This window comes from Myodes glareolus, chromosome 7 (genome assembly GCF_982192425.1).
Source record: "Myodes glareolus chromosome 7, mMyoGla1.1, whole genome shotgun sequence".
Lineage (NCBI taxonomy): Eukaryota > Metazoa > Chordata > Mammalia > Rodentia > Cricetidae > Myodes > Myodes glareolus.
In genome coordinates this window covers 93,018,672-93,041,540 of record NC_142032.1, presented here as the reverse complement: position 1 = coordinate 93,041,540, position 22,869 = coordinate 93,018,672, and the positions used below count along the sequence as shown (strand labels likewise).

The 22,869-nt window shown below is 47.8% G+C and overlaps 1 protein-coding gene across 3 annotated transcripts in view; it reads right to left on the bottom strand.

Moving 5' to 3' along the window:
- Galnt18 (polypeptide N-acetylgalactosaminyltransferase 18) overlaps positions 1–22,869 on the bottom strand; it is a 305,496-nt gene that overhangs the window by 31,321 nt on the left and 251,306 nt on the right. For 2 of the 3 annotated variants that reach the window (XM_087908562.1, XM_087908561.1), the window contains 3 exons: positions 20,593–20,778; positions 13,855–13,992; positions 8,269–8,364 (listed from right to left, as the gene is read on the bottom strand). In XM_087908562.1, coding sequence (XP_087764688.1) covers positions 8,269–8,364; positions 13,855–13,992; positions 20,593–20,778 — 420 coding nt within the window. The remainder of the gene's footprint in view (positions 1–8,268; positions 8,365–13,854; positions 13,993–20,592; positions 20,779–22,869) is intronic. The other variant, XM_085692904.2, reaches the window with a different exon arrangement.

The following is a 22,869-nucleotide window of genomic DNA, read 5'->3' as shown; positions in this document are numbered from 1 at the left end:
CTACCATCCATCCATCCATCCATCCATCCATCTATCATTCAGGAGGCATTGTCAAATAGGGAAGGGATGAGAGCATCATTGTGACCCACTGGCAAATGGAAACTTCTAGAAAGTTGTCAGTAGACAATGAAATAAGCAGTATTTTTCATTTTCCACTCACCTATCTGCCTGTCCATCAAGTATTCAAGTGAATACTCTTAGAAACGCTGAAGAGGATTTGGGTGGATGCAGCTCACCGGCAGAGCAGATCACCGGCAGAGCACTGGCCTGTTCCTACAGGACCTTGGGTCAATTCACAACACCATAAAAATAAAGAAAAAATAAAACTGAAGAGGTAATGACTAAAAAAAAAAAAAAAAAAGCAATGCAGCAAAGTCTGTTTCCTCTTTTGTGCTTTGCTTAGCTTTTCTTAAACACACTCCCTGGTCTGACATGAGATTCATCTTCAGGGTAGAAGAGAATTCTCTCGGCTCAACTCTGTTCTTTACACTCTGAGTCAAAGCTTGTCCTGAAGCCCTGATGTGGCAACTTCAGAACTTCACAGACTTCCGGAGGAATTAAAATCCCTTCCGCCTTTCTTCTACTGCCAAGAACCCACCTTCCCAGAGGAGAAGCATTTCATCTTGATGTGCCGTCTGCACTCTAGAAAACTCTGGCAGAATAGATGGAAGAGATTCTCCGATTCTGTTTTGTTCTTTCTGGCCCCAGTGCCCTCTGTGGGGTAATGAGATGTTTGTGGCTGTAGGCTACAGGGTTTTGTCATGGAAGCTAATTCTCTATGTCTGGTTTCCTCCTCCAGGCTGGGGATTCAGGTAAGTCACTGTCCACTCTCCCAGTTCTTGGCATAAAGCTCAGTGTGTGTTCTGTGAATGGGCGGAAGAATGAATGAGTGAATGAGTGATTAATTGGATGGAGTCTGTGGAAAGACCCCATTATTGTATTTTTCCCATTAGGAGAAATTTTCCAGGCTGTTACACTAATTAGGGCTCATATTCTCAGTTATTTTGAGGATTGCTTAAAATTTGCTACTAATTTAAATAAAATGGTTACATTTACTCATTAACCAATTATCGCCCTTCCCAGCAGCTTCACCTCACTAATTTGATTAGCTGCATCATGCTTTTTCCTGCTCATGGCCTTCCCTGAGACCTGAGAGTGTCACAGCTCCAGCAGAGTGATGGTTCTCTCTGAGGCTTTAACCCAACTGTGGGGCCAGTTTCTTTTAGCATATGCTGTTTCTGGGTCCCTTGTGTCTTGGGGGACCCCTGGCACCCACTAGATGTCACTCAACAAACATTCCTATCACTATTCCTCCAAGGAAAATAAAACTTTTGAAATCACGATGACTTCATGAAAGGCGACCTGCCGTACCTGACGAATGACAATGAAGGAAAAGAAAGAACGGAAGTGAAGAAGTGGAGGTCAAAGTATGACCTCCGTCCTCACGCAGTTCTGCTGGTGACCATGATGCCATCGGGCAAGCAAGCTCATGCCTCAGGTAATGGTTTCCTGTTGTCTTATTTCTCACAGGTAACATGGACTCAGCGACTACCTAAATTATTGTGATGGAGATAAATTCTTATGGTTACCCAGAAATCCACGCTTTCCTACTTCTGAGGTCAGACAGAACCACGTGACTCAGCCCGCCCAGCCCAGGGAAGTTATGTGAGGAGCTTGTTAGTCAAGGAAGTGAAAGCCTCCCAGTTCTTAGTCTGTCCTTATGAGGGGGAGGGGAGGTTGATGGGTCCAATTGTGTACCCCTAAAATTACATATCAGATTCTAACTTTCATTTCCTAGAATGGGGCCATATTTAGAATCAGGGATATAGCAGGTATCATTAGCTAAGTTAGGTGAAGTCACTATGGGGTAGAATAGGCTCCCACTCCAAACCAACAAGTGCATGTTTAAGAGGCAAAGTGAGACTTGTCTCTGACATCATGGATCAGAGCCGTGCTGAAGGCAGCTGAAGAAGCTCCAGAGGGAGGAGAGAGGCCAGGACACCACCCTCCTGGGACTTTCTGAGGGAGCATGCCCTGCTTGTACTTTGACCTAGCACTTTCCAGTCTCCAGAACTGGGTGGGGGGACACACCCACTTGCTTGCACTTGCTTCTCAGTTTGTGACATTGGGAACTGAAGGAAAGGCCACATTGTCAGGCTGTCGGTCTCCAAGGGTCACTGAGTCACAGATGGTCCAAAGGGCATTTGACCTTCAGTCAACCTTAAAAAGAGTAAGAAAATACCTAGGGCCTGTGAGATGGCTCAGCAGGTAAAAGTGCTTTGCCACCAAGCCGGACATCCTGAGTTTGATTCCAGGACCCACATGGTGGATGGAGAAAAGTGGCCCCTAAAGTTGTTAACTGTTCTTCGTATGCATGCTGTCTGTCACACACCACACACACACACACACACACACACACGCGTGTGCGCACACACACACCATACACACACACACGCACATGCACGCACACACACACACACACACATGGGTGTGTTAGTAAATAAATACAGTTTTAAAAAAGAAAAATACCAAAGACCTAGAAATGACATAGATGTCCTTTTGATATTATACCATGGCATTGTCTCACAGACCCGCTAAGAGCATGCAATTTTTTTAAGGCTATTCTCTCCGCACTTGCTTGAATGATTTCCCTTCTGATTAACTCTCAGACACCACAGAACTGTATATCAAGGCCTGGTTTTCTGCCTGGGTAGAAAGGTCACACTGAAGGCAACAACTGTGTTTCCCTGTAAGATATTAGCCACGTTGTGTCCGCCCTGTTCATCCTCTCCTAACACTGCTTTGTAGAAAATGCCTGCAGATTCGCTTTCAGATGTACTTTGAGTTTACTTAATCATCTTACAGATTAGCAAGAACTGTACCAGCCGGCGGGGCTGCCTCTGTATCCTTCTTCTATCTTGCTTTGCTGTGGCTAGCTGAAACCAAGTCCAAAATCTCAAATGAAGCAGTCAGACAATGCTCAAGAGAGGAAGAGAGGATCAAGCCTTTCCCTTGTAAGGTAACCATGTGAAGATTTAAAGGTAGAAAACAGTCTGTCTGGAGTATGAGAAAGCCACTGGCACGAGGGCCCTATCCACTGTTCTCTGAGATCGAGAACACTACAGAATATATGGTAGACTCAAGATGACATTAAAGGAAACACACACATGGTGATGGATCATATATGTGATGAATTGTCAATACCACAGGCTATGAACAAGCAGATCTATAATCCAGGAACTAATGGAGAAGAGAGAATCTTGAGTTCGAGGCCAGCCTTGGCTATATCATAAGACTCTGTCTTGAAGTAAAAAAAAAAATCCATGAAGTCACAGATCAGGAAGAATCTTAGGGATTTCTTAGTTGAGGTATCACCCCCCTAAAGCTTACTAACATGGCTTGGACAGGGATGATGGTGATGTCATCGTCACCTGAGCCAGTGGCTGGAAGAGTCCCATTGTTCTCAGACAAACATGTGTGTTCTTTTATCTTGGAAGAAAGTTTCATTTCTCTCTTAAGGCTATTCTTTCCCAGGATAGTCATTGCTGGCCTTTTAGCTCAGGGATAGACCTGAGTCTCTCCACAAGCCTTGTAATAATAACTGCTTACACAGAATAGGCAATCATCATGGGCCAGACTGTACTGTAAAAATGTTTCATGTGCACCCATTATGTAATCTTTGTAGCAACCCTACAAGATAGGTAATGCTATAATCTCCATTTTGTGGGTAATAAAATCAAGGCACAACATCTACCAAAGGTCCTTGGCTAGTGAGTGCTATGACTTCAACCTAGCAATAGCTTTTAAAAAGGTTAATTTTTACCTTGTGTATATGAGCATGTGGGTACCTGTGAGGTTTCAAGGAGGGACCTAGACCTCCTGAACTTCTACACAGTTATGAGCCATCCAAAGTAGGTTCTGGGAAGCAACCCAGGTCCCTTGGAAAGGCAAGCACTGTTAACCACTGAGTCATCTCTCCTATTACCAAATATTTATGCTTATTTTATAATTGTGTGTCTGTGTGGGGTCTGTGCATGTGAGCATAGTTGCCTGTGGGGGCCAGAAGGGCATGGGACCCCCTGGAGCTGGAGTTATAGGCATTTATGAGTCATCTGACATGGTTGCTAGGAACCGAACTTGGGTCTTCTGCAAGAGCTGTTAATGTTGAACCATTTCCCCAGCTCTTATGTACTTTTAAAACATTTTATTACATTATTCGTGTGTGTGTGTGTGTGTGTGTGTGTGTGTGTGTGTCTTAGTGTACAAGGAAAGATCAGAAGAAAGCTTGCCAGGATGAATTCTCCCTTTCTCAGGGACTGAAGTCAGGTTGTCTGGATTGGTGGCAAGTGCCTTTATCTGTCGAATCATCTCCCTGGCCTGGTTCTTGACCTCTAGTTATTACCGTGTGTGTGTATGTATTTCCCTTCAGCATTTGCAGGCTGCCTATTAGCTGTGGTTCTCAGGGAGGACCTGTGACATTTTACAGCAGAGGTCAGAAAGGCTGTGGCCTCAGACTTATATTCCTTAGGCAGCAACGTGAGGGGCAATGCTCTCCTCTGGGGTAGGACAGGGCTAGCTCACATGGAGACATGTGGCAGCCCATCTGTACGTGTGTGAACATCCCTGGGTTCTCCCTGTCCTGTGAAAAGTTTCTCTGAGAACTGCCAGGAGGAGGGAACAAGCTCATGAAAAATGCATGTTTCACACATGGTTAGACAAAGTTTGTGGGGTGCAGTGGGCCTGTGTGGCCTGCATCTCTCCACAGTCTCCTAAAAGTACCCTGAGCACCTCCTTTTTTTCAAATTTATTTTTTATTGAGTTCTACATTTTTCTCTGCTCCCCTCCCTGCCTCTCCCCTCCCCCAAAGTCTCCATGCTACCAATTTACTCAGGATATCTTGTATTTTTCTACTTTCTACTTCCCATGTAGATTAGACCTATGCAAGTCCCTCTTAGTGTCCTTATTGTTATCTATGTTCTCTGGATTGTGGTTTGTGAGCTCATTTCCTTTGCTGTTTCCGAGCCTGCTGGACCCTGAAAGCATGGACCTGGAAGGAGGAGGCATCAGGCCTGAAGCTTTCTGCAGAACTTAGGTATATGAGCACATGAAGAAGCTAATTTATGAAGGCAGATCCCAGCATCCCTGGCAGGCACAGCATAGAATCACAGCTTCCAGCCAAGTGCCTTTCAGAACAAAAGAGCTGGAGATGAGTGGGTTGTCATAGCTAGTAGAGCCGGGTCTAGAGATGGCCAGTCCAGATTCATCATTTACAGATGGACAGACAGGCCTGGATGTAGCTAGCTAGTCAAGTGGGCAGAGATAAGAACTGTCACTACCCATGAGTAGCCATGCAGACTGAGAGGGCAAACGGGAAGCCCTCAGGGATAACAGGCTTGAGTCGGATGGTGACTGCATCACACACAATGGTAGGAACTCATTGAACTGTCCGATTATATTTCATTTACTTTAGTGTAAAGTTACACTCCCACAACGGAGTCTAACAAACTAAGGGGCCAGAAAAGGTTAAGTGATGCTGAGAGACCTAGCCTAGGACTCAGGCCCCCCGATGTCCACTGCATTGCCCTTTCCCCAGTTTGTCTCTCTTTTCACTGCCATAGCAACTTGGAGATGCTCCAGGCAGCACCACTAGTGGTCCTTGGCTAGGGAGGATATCTGCCTTGCTCCCTGGGCCTGTGGTGTAGTAGTGACACCCTTGATGATCTTAGAGTTCCCTACAGCATCTAGCATCACCCTCTCCTTTTCTTGAAGAACAGCGCAGCTCACAGAAAAAAAATCTCTACACTTCATCGCACAAGGGTGTGACAGCCACCGTTCCTTCCCTCCCACCTTTCTGTGTCGCTCCCGGTACATCCATCTCTATCCTTGGCTTCTGCTGAGATGACAGAGTCCACGAATTACACCCAGCCCCAGCCTCTTTATCATGAGCCATGTCCTAGTACTTCTTTCCAAAGGTGTCGTCTTGTGATTGTTCAACAAGGATAGCCTTAGCCTTCTCCAAATCTTTATGTTGAGTGAAGCCATAAGGGTGGAATGCTTATCCAATCGGATTAGTGGTCTTGTGAGGCCAGACCAGCACTTCATGCCTGTGGGGCCCTTCTTTCCGTACCCTGTGAGTGTGGAAGGAAGGGAGGCCCCCGACAGCTGTGAAACAAGCCACTACCAGATGCCAAATTTGTTAGCACCTTAATCTTCAACTCTCTGCTCTCCAGAACTGTGAGAAATGCATTTTCATTGCTTAAACTGTGGCATTCTGTTTGGGTCACCTGAGCAAATTATTACAGGTTATTACAGATCATTAAAGGAAACACACACCAGCTCTATAACTCAACAATTCTATGCCTAAGTATAAATTCAAAAGAAATGAGTATAGAAACGAGCCAAAAAGACATGAACAAAGATGGCCACTGCAGCAGGACTCGCGGTACTCATGTCAGCCACTGCTCCATTGCTGTGAAGAGGCACCGGGTCGGAGGCAACTATTAGAAGAGAAAGCATTTGATTTGCCGGCTTGTGTAAAGTTTTTGAGGCTTAGTCCATTATCATCATGGAAGGGGAGCATGGCAGTGTGTAGGCAGGTGCTGGTGCTGGAGAAGTGGATGAGAACTACGTTATGATCCATATGCAGAGAGGGAGAGAGAGAGAGAGAGAGAGAGAGAGAGAGAGAGAGAGAGAGAGAGAGAGGCTCTCTCTTAGAATGGGTTTTGGATATCTCAAAGCCCACCCCTAGTGATACACTTCTTCCAGCAAGGCCACACCTTCTAACCCTTCTAATCCTTTCAAATAGTGCCACTCCTGGATTACGAAGCATTCAAGTGTATGATCTCATGAGGGCCATTCTTATTAAGCCCATCACAGTACTCCATAGCATTTTCATAACACAGAACAGTACGCAGCGAAACAAATGAGCAACTTACTAGAGCCACGAATGTAACTCATGAATGGGGAGGCTTCTTGGGGTGCTGGCTAATATTATCATGTTCATTTCACGGACATACATTAATCTGCACACTTACTACTCATTTTCTTCTGTATATATGTGGTGACTTGGTAGGATGTTTGTCAGCATAAGGACAGTGCTGAGGTGACAGTGCATGAATGTGACATGTCCCCCAGAGGTGTAGGTGTTTGAACCATTGGTCCCTGCTAATGGTGCTATTTGGGAAGGCTATAGGACCTTAGAGGTGGAGATGTACTGGAGGAAGTAGGTTACTGGTGGCCTCCTGCTCCTGCCACCATGGACCCCCCAACCACAATGGACCCTATTCTCTTGGAACTAGAAGTGGAAACAGCCCTTTCTCCATCAAGTTGCTTTGGTCTGGTATGTTGTCACAGCAATATGTGAAGTGTCTGAGCCAGGAACATATAAAAAATGTCACACTGTTCTAAAACAAGGAAGGTGTTGCTATGCTAAGTGATGTGGGGATAGTGTGATCTGCTGTCCCGAGACAGAGACTAACCAGCTACTGATGTCACAGCCACAGGGCCCACCAAAAAGATATGGCGTTATGAACAATCACTGGAAATTTCCATCATTTGCACCAGGGTCATGTGACAGCCTTCAGTCATGTGTTTAGGCAGGGAGCAACTAAACACAGAAGCAAAGTTCTAAAAACTGGGAAGAAAGCATCCTTCTCAGTCACTGTCCTCTTCTGGAGTTAGACTCTGACAACACTGTCCATCCGGCACTGCACGCTTGGACAAAATTGGTCAGTGTTATTGTGTAAGCCAGCTCCATTGCCTGTGGTTCAATGTACCCTTTATGTATCTGAAGTCTAGACTAAACATGGAGAATGTCAAAGGACAGCCATTTCCTGGTGGCTGCTCTTTGTTCCCCACCAGAAGCAGGTCTTAGAAAGGAGACTCGTGGCCTGTAGACTATGACATAGCACTCTATCGAACTCAGGCACACTAAGAGGCTTCACAGAATCCCTGAACTCTGTCCTGCCAAGGAAGGACTCTACTACCAGAACCAGAGCTACAGCTTCCAAAACAAGGCACTGGTTTCTCTATAAAAATGCAGCATCTTCTCCTTCCCCTACTCCATAGGATCCTAGCCCCCTAACATCCAACCCCCAGCTTCTATTGAGGCAAGGAAGGTACAACATGGTTCTTGGGCTCATGGGAATACTTCTTAATGAACAGAAGAGACTTCTGAGTCCAGGGACTCCATGGTAGAATCCAGCTGTGCTTCCCCACAGCAGACACTCGCATGCCCGTCCTAGGCACAGGGGTCCTCTGAAGACTCACCTGGGGTGTCATCCCATGGCAGATGTACACGATGGGGATGTTCTCTGTATCTGGCCCCTGATCAAGACACAAATCAGTCTTCAGGGAATTCTGCAGCTGAACATCAGAGGAAGTGCGGCCACACCCAAGGAGGGAAAATGGGAGAAAACACATGTATTAGTTTAGGAGAGGCGAGTGTGTCCCCCAGACAGACTCAGCTTCTTTATCAATGCCAAGTTACCGAACATGATGGTATCAGCAAGCCCCAGCTGTTCCTCTGTATAAAGGACAGACCCCTATTGCATGGGGAATCGGAACACCTCATTAAACAGAAAGTAACTCTAGAGAGTAAGATCATCCAAATAAAAACAAGAAGTGTACAACAAGAAACACTAGGATCTCTATTCTTCCCCTTCTCTAGGAGTGGAGCAATGGCCTTCAAGTTTCCCTAAAGAGCCTTTGCCCCTGAGTTGGGGAAAGTGGGTAATAAGTTTGTTTGTTTTTAATCCTGGGAGGTCCTCTGGGACCCAGGGTTTTGGGCATCCTGTAGATACATCAGGGGCTTGGTCAGCCCCCAAGAGTCGCCCAGCTGTTGAGGACTCTCCACACTTGAAAACTTGGTGGGGAATAAGAGAGAGGGATCTGATGGAAGCAGAAGAGATAAAATCCTTTTCTTCTCATAAGTGGATACATCCAGTCTTATGAATCAGCAGGATATATCTGTGTAAGAGAGTCCATATTCAATGGCTCTCATGACCTAAACTCACTCTGAGTCCTTGGAAAGGACCCTGCATGTCACAAGGCTTTCTCACCAGCCATAGCAGGGTAGACCACTAGGTACCAAGTCACAGTCTATAACAAATAAGTCACTTTCTCTTTATATATCTTTCTGGAATTTGACCATACAACAATTCTTTTATCCTGGGTCTAAATGAGTCCAGATATCACTGAGATGTGGTAAGTGGGTGGTGGTCACTAGAATTATGGGTAAATGAGACTGTATGTCTTAGGAAGATCATCTGGGTATGTGTAAACTGAGGAAGTCAGTTGTGACCAAAGGGGAGACAAAGCACAGCGCTTTGAATCAGAAGAAAGAGATGCCACCTTCCCTGCTTGGGTTTCCAGTGCTCCCCAGGTCATACACACACGGACAGTTTCCATGCTCATAGGAGAGTCCATAGTGTTTTCACCCATGCTCACCTTGAGCTAGTTTAATTGGGTTCCCTTCTGTCAACATAAGGCTCCCCTTTGAGAATGAGAGTCTGGAGAGAAGAATCCAGGGAGATGGGGCAGTGAACTATGGGTGAGCCATCACGCAGGCTGGAGGTGAGAGCCAGGGAGAGCCTGGGCTTGTGCAGTCCTGAACCTTGGAGCAAGGGTGGGATGAACCCACTGAGGGGCTTGACATCCAGCAGACAAGCAATGGCATGGCTGGGCCTGAGGCTTATTTGTTCTGCACGTCAGACAGAACAGGGCCTCCTCAAGCACCCTCTCCCTCAGCTCGATTATAGTAGCGTCGTCTCCCACTGGCAGTTCAGAGGTTCTGACAAAATACATGTGAGTCTGTCTGTTCCTCAAGCAGAAGCCCTAGAAGCATCCAAGTGGACAATCCTCTGTCATGTGCTGTGCCTACTGCTAGGTTTGCCTTTGTGGGAGCAGAATATATAAATACTCTTTGAACTTGTCTCATGGTCTGTGACCCACTATGAAGACCTGCTAGGTATTAGAGCAAGGAGACTCACACATGCTGTTAGGCTTATTCTGCCTAGGTCCTGAGCCATGGCTCCTGGGTCACAGGTGGGTGTCATTAGATACATTCCCCCCTGGCTCTGTGTCATCCCTCCCCTGCTAAGTGGCTGGTCTATTTGAGCCGTGGAGCAAGAGAGACAGACTGGGGTGCAGTGTTGACTCTGGCAGCCTGGTCTTGGACAAAGCAACTTCCTCTGTCTGTTTTCTTCCCTTGAAAATAACTATAATAATAGTGCCTGCCTCTCAGGGATGTTATAAAGATTAAATGAAATGATATCTACAAGGGCTTAGCACGGGGCCTGGCAGACAGCAGTGGGAATCATTAGCTTCTTCCATTACTGCTGTAACCTTCCTGAAAGCCATTCAGGAACACTAGCTGTGATGAATGCATTGACGTACCGGGAGCCATGTGATGTGCCTTCCAAATGAATCATATCGAGATCTCAGAAGAAACCATATGTGCTGGAATGGTGGTATAGCAGCAAGCGCCCCCCATCCCCCAGTCTGTGATTCTGTCTCCATGCTATGAGTACATCCAGCACCTTCATCTTCTGCTTTGGTGTTCTTTGCCTGGCTACCAATTTCTTGTCTTTGGAGTTCAGCTTGCTTGCTACCCTGCAAGCCCAAGTCTTGGGGGGGAGACCGCTTGCCATGCTCCCCCAATACTCTCCTTTCTCTTTAAAAATTATTATAATATTAAGTGTGTGTGTGTGTGTGTGTGTGTGTGTGTGTGAGAGAGAGAGAGAGAGAGAGAGAGAGAGTAGGTTTGTGCATTTGAGTGTTGGTGCCCATAACAGCCAGAGCTCTTGCCGCTGGAGTTATAGACACTTGTGAGCTCCTGATATGGGTGCTGGGAACTGAATTCAGGTCCTCTTCAAGAGCAGCAAGTGCTCTTAACTGCGGAGTCATCTCTCCAGCCCCATTCTCATGGAGCTTACTGCAGCGCTTGGCATATGGCTTTCTCACTGCCTCTTTATTGGCCTGCCTCCTCGTTCATCACCAACACTGGGTCTTAATCTTCCTTACTGAATACAGCATGGACCAGGGCATGGAGCAGATAACTGTCACTTCTTGAAGGAGAGTGTGCAGAAAATGAACAAATGAGCGGCAATCGCTGGGCAAGAGACAAGGCCACAGTACGCTTGGCATTGAAGGCCAAGCTTTTCCCATCATATGTGTGTCTATGAGCCTGGTACCATAAAATGTGCCCCTTGGAGTGGGTGACTGTAACACTGAGGCTGTGCACAATGTCAAGGGTATACAGCAAGAAAGCACAAAGTGAATGTCCAGAACCTGGGCGTGTCTGATTCCAGCTGTCTCTCCATCTCTGCTCTCAGCAACAGAGTCGGGGTTCATCCAGAGTTACCCCATCTCCCAGACAGAGAGCTCAGGGGAAACCCACCCAGTGCAGCCCACAGCTCCTTCAGCCTGAACGAGCAGTAATGAGACCTATTAGTGGATTAATAGCCTGGGCTGTAGACTTGACACTGACCCGATTGAGTGACCCAAACATTTATTTGACCTGAATGATGTAGCTTCAGCATGAACTAGAATGGAAAATAAAAAGAATTTTAAAACCGCTGCCCCTGCAAGGACATCTGGCCTCTGCGTTTTAGAATAAAACTAATTACCAAGGAAGAGCAATTTAGACCCAGCGAATGTTCTTTCTCCTGCAGCCGCATCCTGTGTGGCCCTCATTAAGAGTTCACCATGTTTCTGGACCAGCAAGCAAGTCTCTGCTTCTGAAGGAGCCAGGCACTGACATTATATGGAGGACAAGAGGAGGGAGGGACCGGCTGGACCTTTCACAGTGACTGGTACATAGACATGAAAAGGACAGTGACCACTGCCAGCCCTGGGAACGGCTAGCAAGCTCATCTCTGTGGGATGATGAGCAGGCAGCCAGCCTGAGCTGGACCCAGCTAGATCTAGACACAGCCTAGTACCCGCTGTTACTATCTGGTCAATCAAACTTTTCCGGCTCCGTCATCAAGGGGCCCCAACAGAAACCTGCTGCTTGTGTGTATGTGGAAGATAAAACACGTTTACATGGAGGGAGCAAGGGCCTGTAGCTAAGATCCGGAAGTGCAATGGCTACAGGACGATGTTCTCACTGTTACTGCTTCCTCTGCCGCTCCGGGCGAGGGTGGCTAATCTCATTCAGCTTCAGCAATGGCCTGACGAGAATGTGAGTCTGGAAGATAGTCATAGCTCATGGAGGTCTGGTTCAAAAACTTCTAAAATTTTGGGTCTCTGGACCCAAAATATTCTCTTAGGACTGGCTCCAACAGCGGCCGAGCGGCATCCACCGTTTCTACAGAGCAAAGCGTAGGCCATCAGAAGAGTGTATCCCCTGGATGCTTCTGGTGATGTGGAAGGAGCTGAGGGGCGTCACAAGTGCAAAGTGTTTGTGTGATGGAGGAGGATCTGGAGTATCACACAGCATCTGGGCAGCATCAGCGGAGGAGGTGCTCTGACTCCCCTGCCCTAGCCTGAGAAGCAGAAAGGCGAGAGGACGCCATTTTGAAATGAAAGGCATGTGATGCATGTGGCTCTCATGGAAGATACGGTTCATCGGTACAGGATGACCTACTGGACAACCAAGACCCAGCTCTGTGTCATTCATAACCACTGGATATTAGCGATAGAAGGACCAGGGACTAAATCTGAGTCCAGCCTTTCCGGAAAGACTTCACACTCGCAGGCAGAGCTCCAGCCATAATGCTCCCAGCTGGGAAAGCCCTTAACTCAGCTCTGATCATAGGGCACCAAAGAGGCTTCAGTTCTGCCTTTGAGTTTTCATCTTGGTATATCAAAAAAGGCAGGAGGGAGCTTTCTAAAGCAAAGGACTGGGGTGCTTCCAGCCACTCTGTCAGAGGCAAGTCAGTTTTTTACCCGTTTCTTCATATGGAACCTGAATATAAGTAGTCCCATAGAGTAGAGTCAAGGGCTTAACTGTCATAGGAAAAAATTATGTGTTCAGACCTCAACAGTCATAGAGGAGGTACTCAAACAGCATCGCATACTGCGCAAGACACTCAGAGAGTGGAGGGGCCTCATGGAAGGGTTTCTCATGGTCAAAGTATTTTAACCTGAGAGAGAAAACACATTCACGTTTCTCAGTCTCACTTCTGGCCCATGAAGGCAGTGTTAACTTACCCCATTTAATAGATGGAGAAACCAAAGCTCACACTCCATATGATGGGAAGAGATCAAGTCTTATTCTACTTTGTATTTTTAATGGTGCTGGGGATTGAACTCAGAGCCTCATACATTCAACTTAAGTTTTCTACCAGGAGCTACACCCCCCAGCCTGAACCAACGCCATTTTCTTCACTCTATTCCCCATCTTGGTGCCTCTACCATACGCACTGGAGAAAATAACACATCAACAAACAAAGTGACAAAATCCTTCAGTAAATTCTGCAAGGCTCGGGTTCTCTCTCAGAAGTGTTCCCAGGGAGGCTTCAACATGGATTCCTCAGCCTGTGAGTGGGAGGCATGTGGGTGTTTGAAAGAACCCCAGTCACCCCAGCTGGGTGAACCAGTGTAAGATGAAGCTAACTGCTCCCTTTTGCATGTTGTTAAGTGGGCTATGCAGATTTGGGGCCGGATGTGACTGCTGAGGACTCTAAAGGACAGGCAGGGTCCCCACTCAGCAGGCTTGAAAAGGCTTGGGCTACGAAAGCAAAGCCTCTTGAAGGCTCATCAGCCCAACCTTGCTGAGCGCAAGTTTATCACAACTTACCAAAGAGGTGACAGTGGGCTTATTCCCTCCCTCCCCTTCCACAGTCACACCCCTCCTAGTCTTGTTTTCTGTCTGTATCTGAATGAAACCCAAAGACACAGACTCCTTACCACTCCATAGGCAATGATGTCCGAGTACATCCTCATCTCTGGATACACACTGACCAGGTACCACCTGAAGGTTTTGCATTGCAGCTGCTTCCTCAGAGCCTTCCGTGCCGTGATGTCCCCAATGTCAATCCCTGAGTCCTGTACAGGAAGCAGGGCAGAGATGCGGTTCCCGTCAGGCCTCTTCTGTTTGTACTTGCTAGGACCCAGTGCCTCCAGCCAAGATTCACAGAGACTTTCTGGTAGAGGGACCCTGTGGGATGCTCTCTCGTGTTTCCCAATGCAGCATTCATCGCATAACTCTCCCCATTTGGACTCTGGAATTTGAGGTCAGTATTTAAAGGGGTTGCTATCATGTAAAGGGGGGGTGCGGAATACTCGACTTTGTGCAGTTACTGTTTAAAACTGGGGCATCAGCTTTGGCAAGGGGTTACCAGTAGATCCTGCCTTGGGACAGTCTCCATGTTTTCCTAATAGTGTGAGTTTCCACGGGAAACCATTCTTTCTGTACTCGGGGTTATTTCTGTTTATGATAAAATGAGATAAATACATGGATATACATATTCAGAAATATAACACACACACACACACACATATATATATATACATATATATATATACATATGTATGGTACAGATGGACACTGGATATCTCCCTGTCTGTCCCCCCTCTCATCAGTCTGTCTGTCTGTCTGTCTGTCTGTCTATCTATCTATCTATCTATCTCCAGAGCCTCCAGGGCTAGCCTCCTGATTATTTTCAACTTTTGTATATCAAGTGTCCCCCCACCACACACACCTTCCTGTTTATTAACTGACTCGCTTTTGTGTTTCAGAGGCTCAGTATGTCTGCACTGTTTTTCCTGACAGTTGCATCAGATCCTTTTCATGGCAGTGAACAATGATTAAGAACAATGTGGTTGCGTGTAGACAAAGGCCTTTGGGCCTTTATAATGAGAAAACAATGAGCACGCCTTTTCCTAACATTTGGTAGAGGTGGCTGATCTTTTTCCTCCAAAATCCATGTCTGCCTAGAATCTCTGAAGAGGATTTTAAGAAATCTTTAAAGACATATATAGCTTAAGAATCTCAAGATGACTCCATCTTGAATAGGACAGACCCCACATTCGTGACTGGTAACTTCGTGAGAGAAAGGAGAGGGAGGTTTGCATGTCTAGAGACACAGGAAGGAGAGGCCTACACAGGACACAGCAGACTGAAGTGATGAATTGACAGACTGGGAAAGCCAGGAGCCTCCAGATGCCGGAAGAGACTGAAAAAGGTGGCTGACCTTCTATAGCCACCGGATGAAGCATGGTCTGATGACACTTGATTTCAATTTCTGGGTTCAAAATCTATGAAAAAAAGTTCTGTTGTCTCAGACAACCAAGTGTGTGGCTAATTTGTTTGGGCAGTCTTAGGAAACAAATCAAAAGCTGACTACCCTGAAAATGACCTAGTACATCTGCCACAAAGCCACAAAATTCCATGTGGTGAAGCCTCAAAGAAAGGTCACCAATAAAGTGTCATACCCCTGGGCAGGAGAAGCGGAGCTGGGAGGGGTCTTGAGCTTTGCAGAAGGAAATACAGATGTTCGCTCCAGGCTGGCTTTCTGTGTATTGACAGGCAAACTGATTTCCAACTGAAGTGGCAGGATGCATGTGCTGGAGGATGCATGTGCTTGAGGATGCATGTGCTAGAGTATGTGTGTGTTGGAGGGTGCATTGTGCTGGAGGATGCATGTGCTGGAGGATGCATGTGCTGAAGGATGCATGTGCTGGAGGATGTGTGTGCTGGTGGATGTGTGTGCTAAAGCATGCGTGTGCTGGTGGATGCGTGTGCTGGAGGATGCGTGTGCTGGAGGATGCGTGTGCTGGGGGATGCGTGTGCTGGGGGATGCATGTGCTGGGGGATGCATGGGCTGGGGGATGCATGTGCTGGGGGATGCATGTGCTGGGGGATGCATGTGCTGGGGGATGCATGTGCTGGGGGATGCTCTGGTCTCTCAAGTTTAGGACCAAAGGTGGTAGTGAGGGTGCAGGTGAAGACGACGGCTCTGTTCCATGCATGCATGACCCAGGGGAGGATTCAGTAGGGTAACAGGTAAGAATTGGCAAAGAACTCATTTGTATGAGTAACGGCACCGATGACAAGAGTTAACATTTATCTAGAACCTTTTGGGTGCTGAGCCAGTACTGACCAGAGTCTGGATGCCTGTTAATTGATAGGACTCTCTAGCCACCACCTGAGCAGGGCTGAAGGGCTTCAGCTCTGAATTTGCGGTGGTTTCTAGAGATGAGAGGGGAAGTAAATGGGTAAAGATGTGCCTGTCCTTGAGTTGCTGGTACTGGGGTGATGATAGCCGGGATGCTCCCAGGAAAACATGAAGAGCAGGTGGCAGTCACACCTTCTTTGTCAACTATGGAGTGCCTGTTTGCTGTGTGTCAGTTACTGCGTAGACAATCAGGAATGCGTCAGAATCTATGCCTGAAAGGGAAGTCTGAGAGATGCAGACAAGCAAACAAACTCCCTGCACACTGGGTGAGGCAGGAAAGGAAGCAGAGGGTGAGGGAGAATAGAGTCAAGGCCCTATAATCCAGCTTGGAGTGCTGGGGACCAGGAGGGTGAGGCAGGGGCCAGGTGAGCTGACAAAGAAAGCTTCCTGGAGCCCAATATGCCTGAGATGAATCTAAAAGATGAACCAAATCCTGGCTTCCTAAGCCATCATCTTGTGACTCCAACAGGTTCTGTCACATCCACACACTTGCTGACCTGAATCTCTAGGGAAGAGGCCCAGAGGAGTATTTTCTGTAAGGTTTCCATGGGATTCTGTTCAGCTCAGTGACAGCATTGCACTAGGAGTCACTGGCCAGGGGTAAAGAGACCACACACATAGCCAGGCTGTCCCACTACCCATTAATAAATGTCAGCAAGGCTCCACTGAGCCCTTACCACCCACCCTGTCTTATGCTATACACTGTAGTACAAACACGTACATCAAAATGCTCTCAGGGAGCCCACAGTTTATCCTGGTTGTTCCCAGCTCTAGATGGACATTGGATTCCTTAAATTGCTTTCCAAAATGAGATTCCAGGAGTCCCTATCCACACCAGTTCAACTGTAATCACTAGGATTAGTGCAGAGCAATCTTAAGTACAGCCAGATTTGAGAGCCACTGGTCTAATAAGAGAGATTGCAGACGAAAGGTCATTGATGGGCTAGCCAAGTGATGGCAGAGGCGTGTGGGGGAAGGACATTTGCTCAGCTGGGGTTGACTTCCTAGATGAAGAGTCACACGATTTAAGTCTGTAAGGATGGAGATGTGGTAGGGATGGGAGCTGGGCACGAGGTGAGGGGCAGGTAATTCCAAGTAGAGAGGACAAATGAGCAAGTACAGGGTAGAGAAGCAGCAAGACCTCATCCCCAAATAAGGATTATGGGATTGCACATGGAGGTGCCCACAGAGAGAAGAGCTTAGGAATCTCACATACAAATCAAATGCTACACCTGCCCTTGCCTTGGTGCACCATGTAGAGTCTCTCATAGATTTTAAAGAGAGGCAATCGAAAAATCATTTAGAAAGAATAGATTGAAGGGGGAAAGGCTTGAAACAAGGCAATCAGTTGAAGCCCGAATGGGCAGGGCCGGATGTGACTGGACAGGGAGGCTCTGTGATTGACAGACTGGGATGACAGGAGAGGAGGAAGAAAGGACGGTGAGCAGGATCCAGCCAGGTATCTGGCAGCTGGGAGCAGGAACTGAGACAGGCGATTAAGAACAGGAGCTGGTTTGGGTGGAAAAAGACAGGCTTATCTGTGGTCAGACTCAGCCTGAGTGCCAGCGAGGGCAGCAGCAGGAGGTGCACAGCAGCCAGCTGGAGATGCCAGTCCACAAGCAGGACTGGAGATATTAATTAGAAAGCTGTCAGCATATGGGTGTTATAATCACATCCAAGAGCAGAGGACATTACTGAGAGAGGCAGTGTAATGAGAGGTTGATGAAGGCTACATCTCTGGGGAGCATTTAAGCAACAGCAGAGGGAGGATGAGCCCTAAGGGAGAAAGAGGTAACCTCCCGAGGGAGAGAGGATATCTAAGAGTGTGGAACCCAAGAGCTTGGGGACCACAGAATCTCAAGGGGAAAATTGTGTAGGTTAAGAAAGGTTTTTTTTTTAAAAAAAACTTTATTTTTTACTTTTATTTTTTTTGTGTATGTATATACTTGAATGTGTGTGGGTACACACAGAGATCAAAAAAGGTTGTTGGATCCCTCAGAGCTGCTATTACAGGTGTTTGTGGGACACCCAACTTGTAACACAGGTGCTGGGATCTAAACTCCAGCCCTCATGGATGCACCATCTCTCCAGCCCCAGGTACAGGATGTTTAAATGTCCAGGAGATTATGTAGTCAAGAGGCCCTGTCCAGGATGACCTTGACAAAGGTGGACTTGACATTGGGATGCGCCTGGAGAATTGGGTGGCAACAGGAAAATCCTGGCCCCACATAAGCTCCAGAGTCTTAAAGGAGGGAATTTGGGAGCTGGAAGTAACAGGGATGCAAGGAAAGGGGGTGCACACATATGCATGTGGTGGGGGGGGGAGGAAGAGAGAGAAGAGCTGGTCTGTATGTGTCTGAGCACCCATCAGAAGACAACTTCAGATGTCACTCATTGGATGGCATCTACCTTTTCTGTGAGGTTTTGTTTCTCACCGGCCTGGAACTCAACAAGTAAGCTGGACTGACTGGCCAGCAAGCTCTAGAGATCTGCCAGTCTCTTCCCAGCACTGGGAAGATTATAAAGACGTGCCGCCACACACAGCTTCCTGTAGTGGGTCCTGTGATTGATTGCAAGGCATGATTTCCTAATGGAGCCATCCTCCCAGCCCAATAGAAAATCCACCAGCCTTGCTTCCTCTACCTAAGATTTTCGCCTGGACACTTCCGTGTCTCACCTCGTTCCCTTCCTTCTCCTGCTCTCATTGGGTTAGTGCTAGTCCCTCAGAGGGATCTCAGGCAGACAGTAACTTACACTAAGTTTTGCTGTAATAGGAAAGACTGGCAGCTCTGAGGCTTCGTGGGGCAGAGAGGAGGGGGCAGAGCAGGAGCAGGACTCTGGCCCGACACGGAGCCTTAAGAGTATGCTGTTCACTGGCGAGAAGACATTCTTCGCATCGAGGGATACCCACGGTGGGGCTCAGCGTCCTGAGTGGGATACTAAGCTCGAACACTCACAGCCTTATACGAATCTAGAAGCACGGAGGTTTCCCTGGAAATCCTCCAGCCAATGGATCAGCCAGGGATTCAACAGGGAGTCCAACCAACCTCCCCCGAGGGCCTTGGCTCCTCCCCACTGATGGTGGGGTGAGGACATTCAAATCACTTTCCCTCGTGGTGGAGGAAGACCAGCAGTGTAGCCAGTCAGTACAGTGCTTGCCTAGCATGCATGAGGCCCTGGATTCCATCCGGGAAGAGAGCTTGCCTAAAGCTGCCGTGTGAGACTCCATCTGCTTTTTGAATAATTCAGTCAGAGCAGCATGGGTTTGGTGGAAGAACAGGGTGCAGGGCTTCCCCTGGAACTTTAAACAAAGATCTCGCTGTCAGAGAGAAGTGAGATCTGAAGATCTGCCAAGGGGAAAGCCCGGGCTTGGGAGCAAGGAGAGAGGCCATGCCGTCAGATCTTGCCACACAGAAGGCAGCACGGGCCAAGAGCCCAGGCAGACGAGCAGGCAGGCAGGTTTGGAGTGCCGCAGCTGGCATCTCTTGGCTTCTCCCAGCTTAGCATTTGAAAGTCATCTCCACACGTCACACGCCAAGGCGAGCAAATCGAGATGATGAGTATTTGCTGCTTCTCTGCAACAATCTTAACACAAGGGACTGGAAGGGTAGAGGAGGGTGTCAGGTAAGGACGGGGCTCTGTGGAGGTCAGAAATCTCCCTGCAATTGTCTTCTCCGGTGGAGGATCCCTGTGGGAATGTATCTCATTTGCATCCATATGGCTCAAGAAGTTCCACAGATGCGTGGATTTTCCTTATTCTACTTGGTGGAGAGGCTTGAATCCAGTCTATACAGAGATTCAAGTGCTCCCTGTGATTCTACAGGGAATCATTACTGTTGTATTAATATATTCATAATCCTGAACCATGAGACACCAGGGAAGCTGGGCGCAGGAAGGAAATTTAGAGCCATCTGATCCAACTTTGTTTATATAGTTTGAGATAAGATATCATGTAACCCAGGCTAGCCTCAAACTCAGTATGTAGCCAAGGATGACCTTGAACATTATAATTCTCCTGAGTATTGGGGTCTCAGGCCTGAGCTACCATACCTAGTTTTATGCAGTACTGGGGACTGAGCCCAGGGCTTCATGCATGCTGGGCCGGCACTGTACCAACCTGAGCTACATCCTACTTTCTAACTTACTTAAAACGAAGCCACTGAAGTTCTGAGAGAACATGTCTCCCTCCAAGCACGCTGATGGAGGTGGGGAAGAAAGGGTTTGTCAGTGTCTTCCCTATGTAGGAAGCACAGGGTGGTTAACAGTCTGACACGGCCAATGAGACTCTGCATGTCCCTGGAAGAAAAATTGTGTCTAGTGTTTTGTTTCAGAACGCTTTTCTCACCAGTCTTGAAATCCAGACCCATCCAGGCTCCCTACCTCCTGGGGAATGTTCCATGCCATGTAGACACCAGGCTCCCTACCTCCTGGGGAATGTTCCATGCCATGTAGACACCAGGCTCCCTACCTCCTGGGGAATGTTCCATGCCATGTAGACGTGGCTTTTGAATTCATCCATCCAGACTTCGGCGACCCTGAGGGCATTTCTGCGGACATGAGCAGTAAGGTCCTCTGTGTAGGGCTTGTGAGCTCGCTCGATGTGGGCAATCCTGGAGCAGGGCAGAACTTCCACACTCCCACCACACTGCCACACCTGTGGGGACAAGGGTGTGCCCATCAGTTCCTCTGCAAGGCAAGTTGCAGGCCATCATTCAACAGGAACTCAGAGAAACACAGCTCTCGCCACCTTCTCTCCCACACTGAGGGAGCGAGCTGAGTCTGATTTCTTCTTCCGCAGTAGGAATATTAAGGAATTAATTCACAGCTTGATTCTTATTGCCATGAGTTTATTTGGAGGGAATTAATGTACCATTTCTTTCCATCCATGAGCCCCATGTGGCCAGAGAGACCAGACATTTGAGATCAGAGAGTTGAGCTGTCCTGTTCTTACACCTGGGCTAGCACTCCACCCCACCACACGATGGTCTCGGTACCACTACCTAACATGAAGGGACTACTGGGGACTCCCAGCTCAGAAGTCCATCTTCAAATGGACCTTCAAAGATCTGGACAAAGGTCAATGACAGCTACTGAGAAAGAGCCAGGTGCTTTGACTTCTGCCCCCTCTTCCACGGACTCCTGAGGGGAAGCACTCCACACTTCTGGTGACAGTGGGAGGTATTTGCTCAGCATTCTCACTTGGCAGTGTGGCAGGGAACCTTCCTGTGTTTGACACTTGTCCACTAACAGCAGTAAGTCCTGGCCCAGGATCTGGCAAGATTTAGGTTTATCTAATTGGCTGTGTTGATTAGGAAGTCCTCTTCTCCCTCCGATCAGTTTCACAAGATCTCTATCACCATGGCTACTGGAAGGAAATTTGATCATTTGTCCCTTAGTGTACTATTCAGGGTCAATAAAAGGAGACAAGAATTCCTACTGAGTGACAGCTATGTTCCAGGCCTGGGGTATACACTGGGGGCAGTGTGGGGCTGAGGCGTAGGCAGTTAAGCACACTGCTGTCAACTGAGGCTTGCAACCAGTCTGCCTCGGTCCAGCTCTGGGCTCTGCTTCATACTGGCTGTGTGGCTCTGAGCAGTCACCCTGACTCACCTGTGCCTACGTTTCTGTCTCCTCGGGGATCATGAGGTACTGGGGAGGATTAAATTGATCATACACAAGGCACTGGTACATTACAAGACCTTGGTCAAACCTGTTCACAACCATACAAATTATACGGAGAATGCTCTGAGCAGCCTGAGAGGTCACTGCCATCATCTCCAACTCCAGGTGAGAAACACCTGAAAAAGGCTGATTATCCAAAAGCACACAGCTGGCGTTTACAACACAAAGATCTGCCTGCCTCCCAAAGCTGAGGCAGAGCTGATGCTCCTCACGGGTGACCATGTTTTAAGAGCAGTTGGCATCTCCAGGGGTTGACTCTGAGGGTCAGGAGAGGGAACATGACAGTCTCTGGGCTGTGCCCCTTCCTGGTAGGACTCACCTATCCTAGAGACAGCGCCATTTCCAGGGCACGTTGCCCTTATAACCCATGAATCCTGTGACTGCATTATTGACAACACACAGTGCCAGGGTAAGTTTTTTCCTGCGGCTGGAATGCGGCTACTACTCGATGCATTTCAACAATGCGAAACAGGATGCTATTCACTGCAGTGATCTGTCGGGAGTCCCGCTTCTCAGAATCAACTTGCCATTTGCCCTTAAGAGCCTGTGTGCCTGACATGGTAACCAGAGCCAGGTTGGCAGCACCACTCACCCTATCCCCCGCCTCAAATGGTGCTCCCCAGCACAGTGGATAGGATGAGCGCACTGAGTACGTCTTCATTCTACGCTCAGTTCTTCTTTCATCAGTTAGACTTCAGCACACACAATGTGTCCAGGAATAGGTTCAAAGTCACTTCCCCACTCTCTGTTTTGTGGTCCCATCTCCTCCCCTCCCACCAACTGCTTATTTAATCATCTTTCTTCTTTCAAAATGTTCTTTATGCCCCTCATCAAATTTTCCTTCTGACGTGTACTTCTAAGTGGTCCTCAGAGCAGATCATGGCTTCCTGGGGGGAAAGGCGGGACAGTGGCGGGCTATGGCGGCTAGGTGCTGAACATCACATTTAACAGCACAGCTTTGGTGTCCGTGAGAAGGGAATTCCGAATTTGACCTCTGCTCGAAACTGCTGTGTGTGTACCTTGGCAGGTTGCATGCCCTCCTGAGGCCCCATTCCGCCCAGCG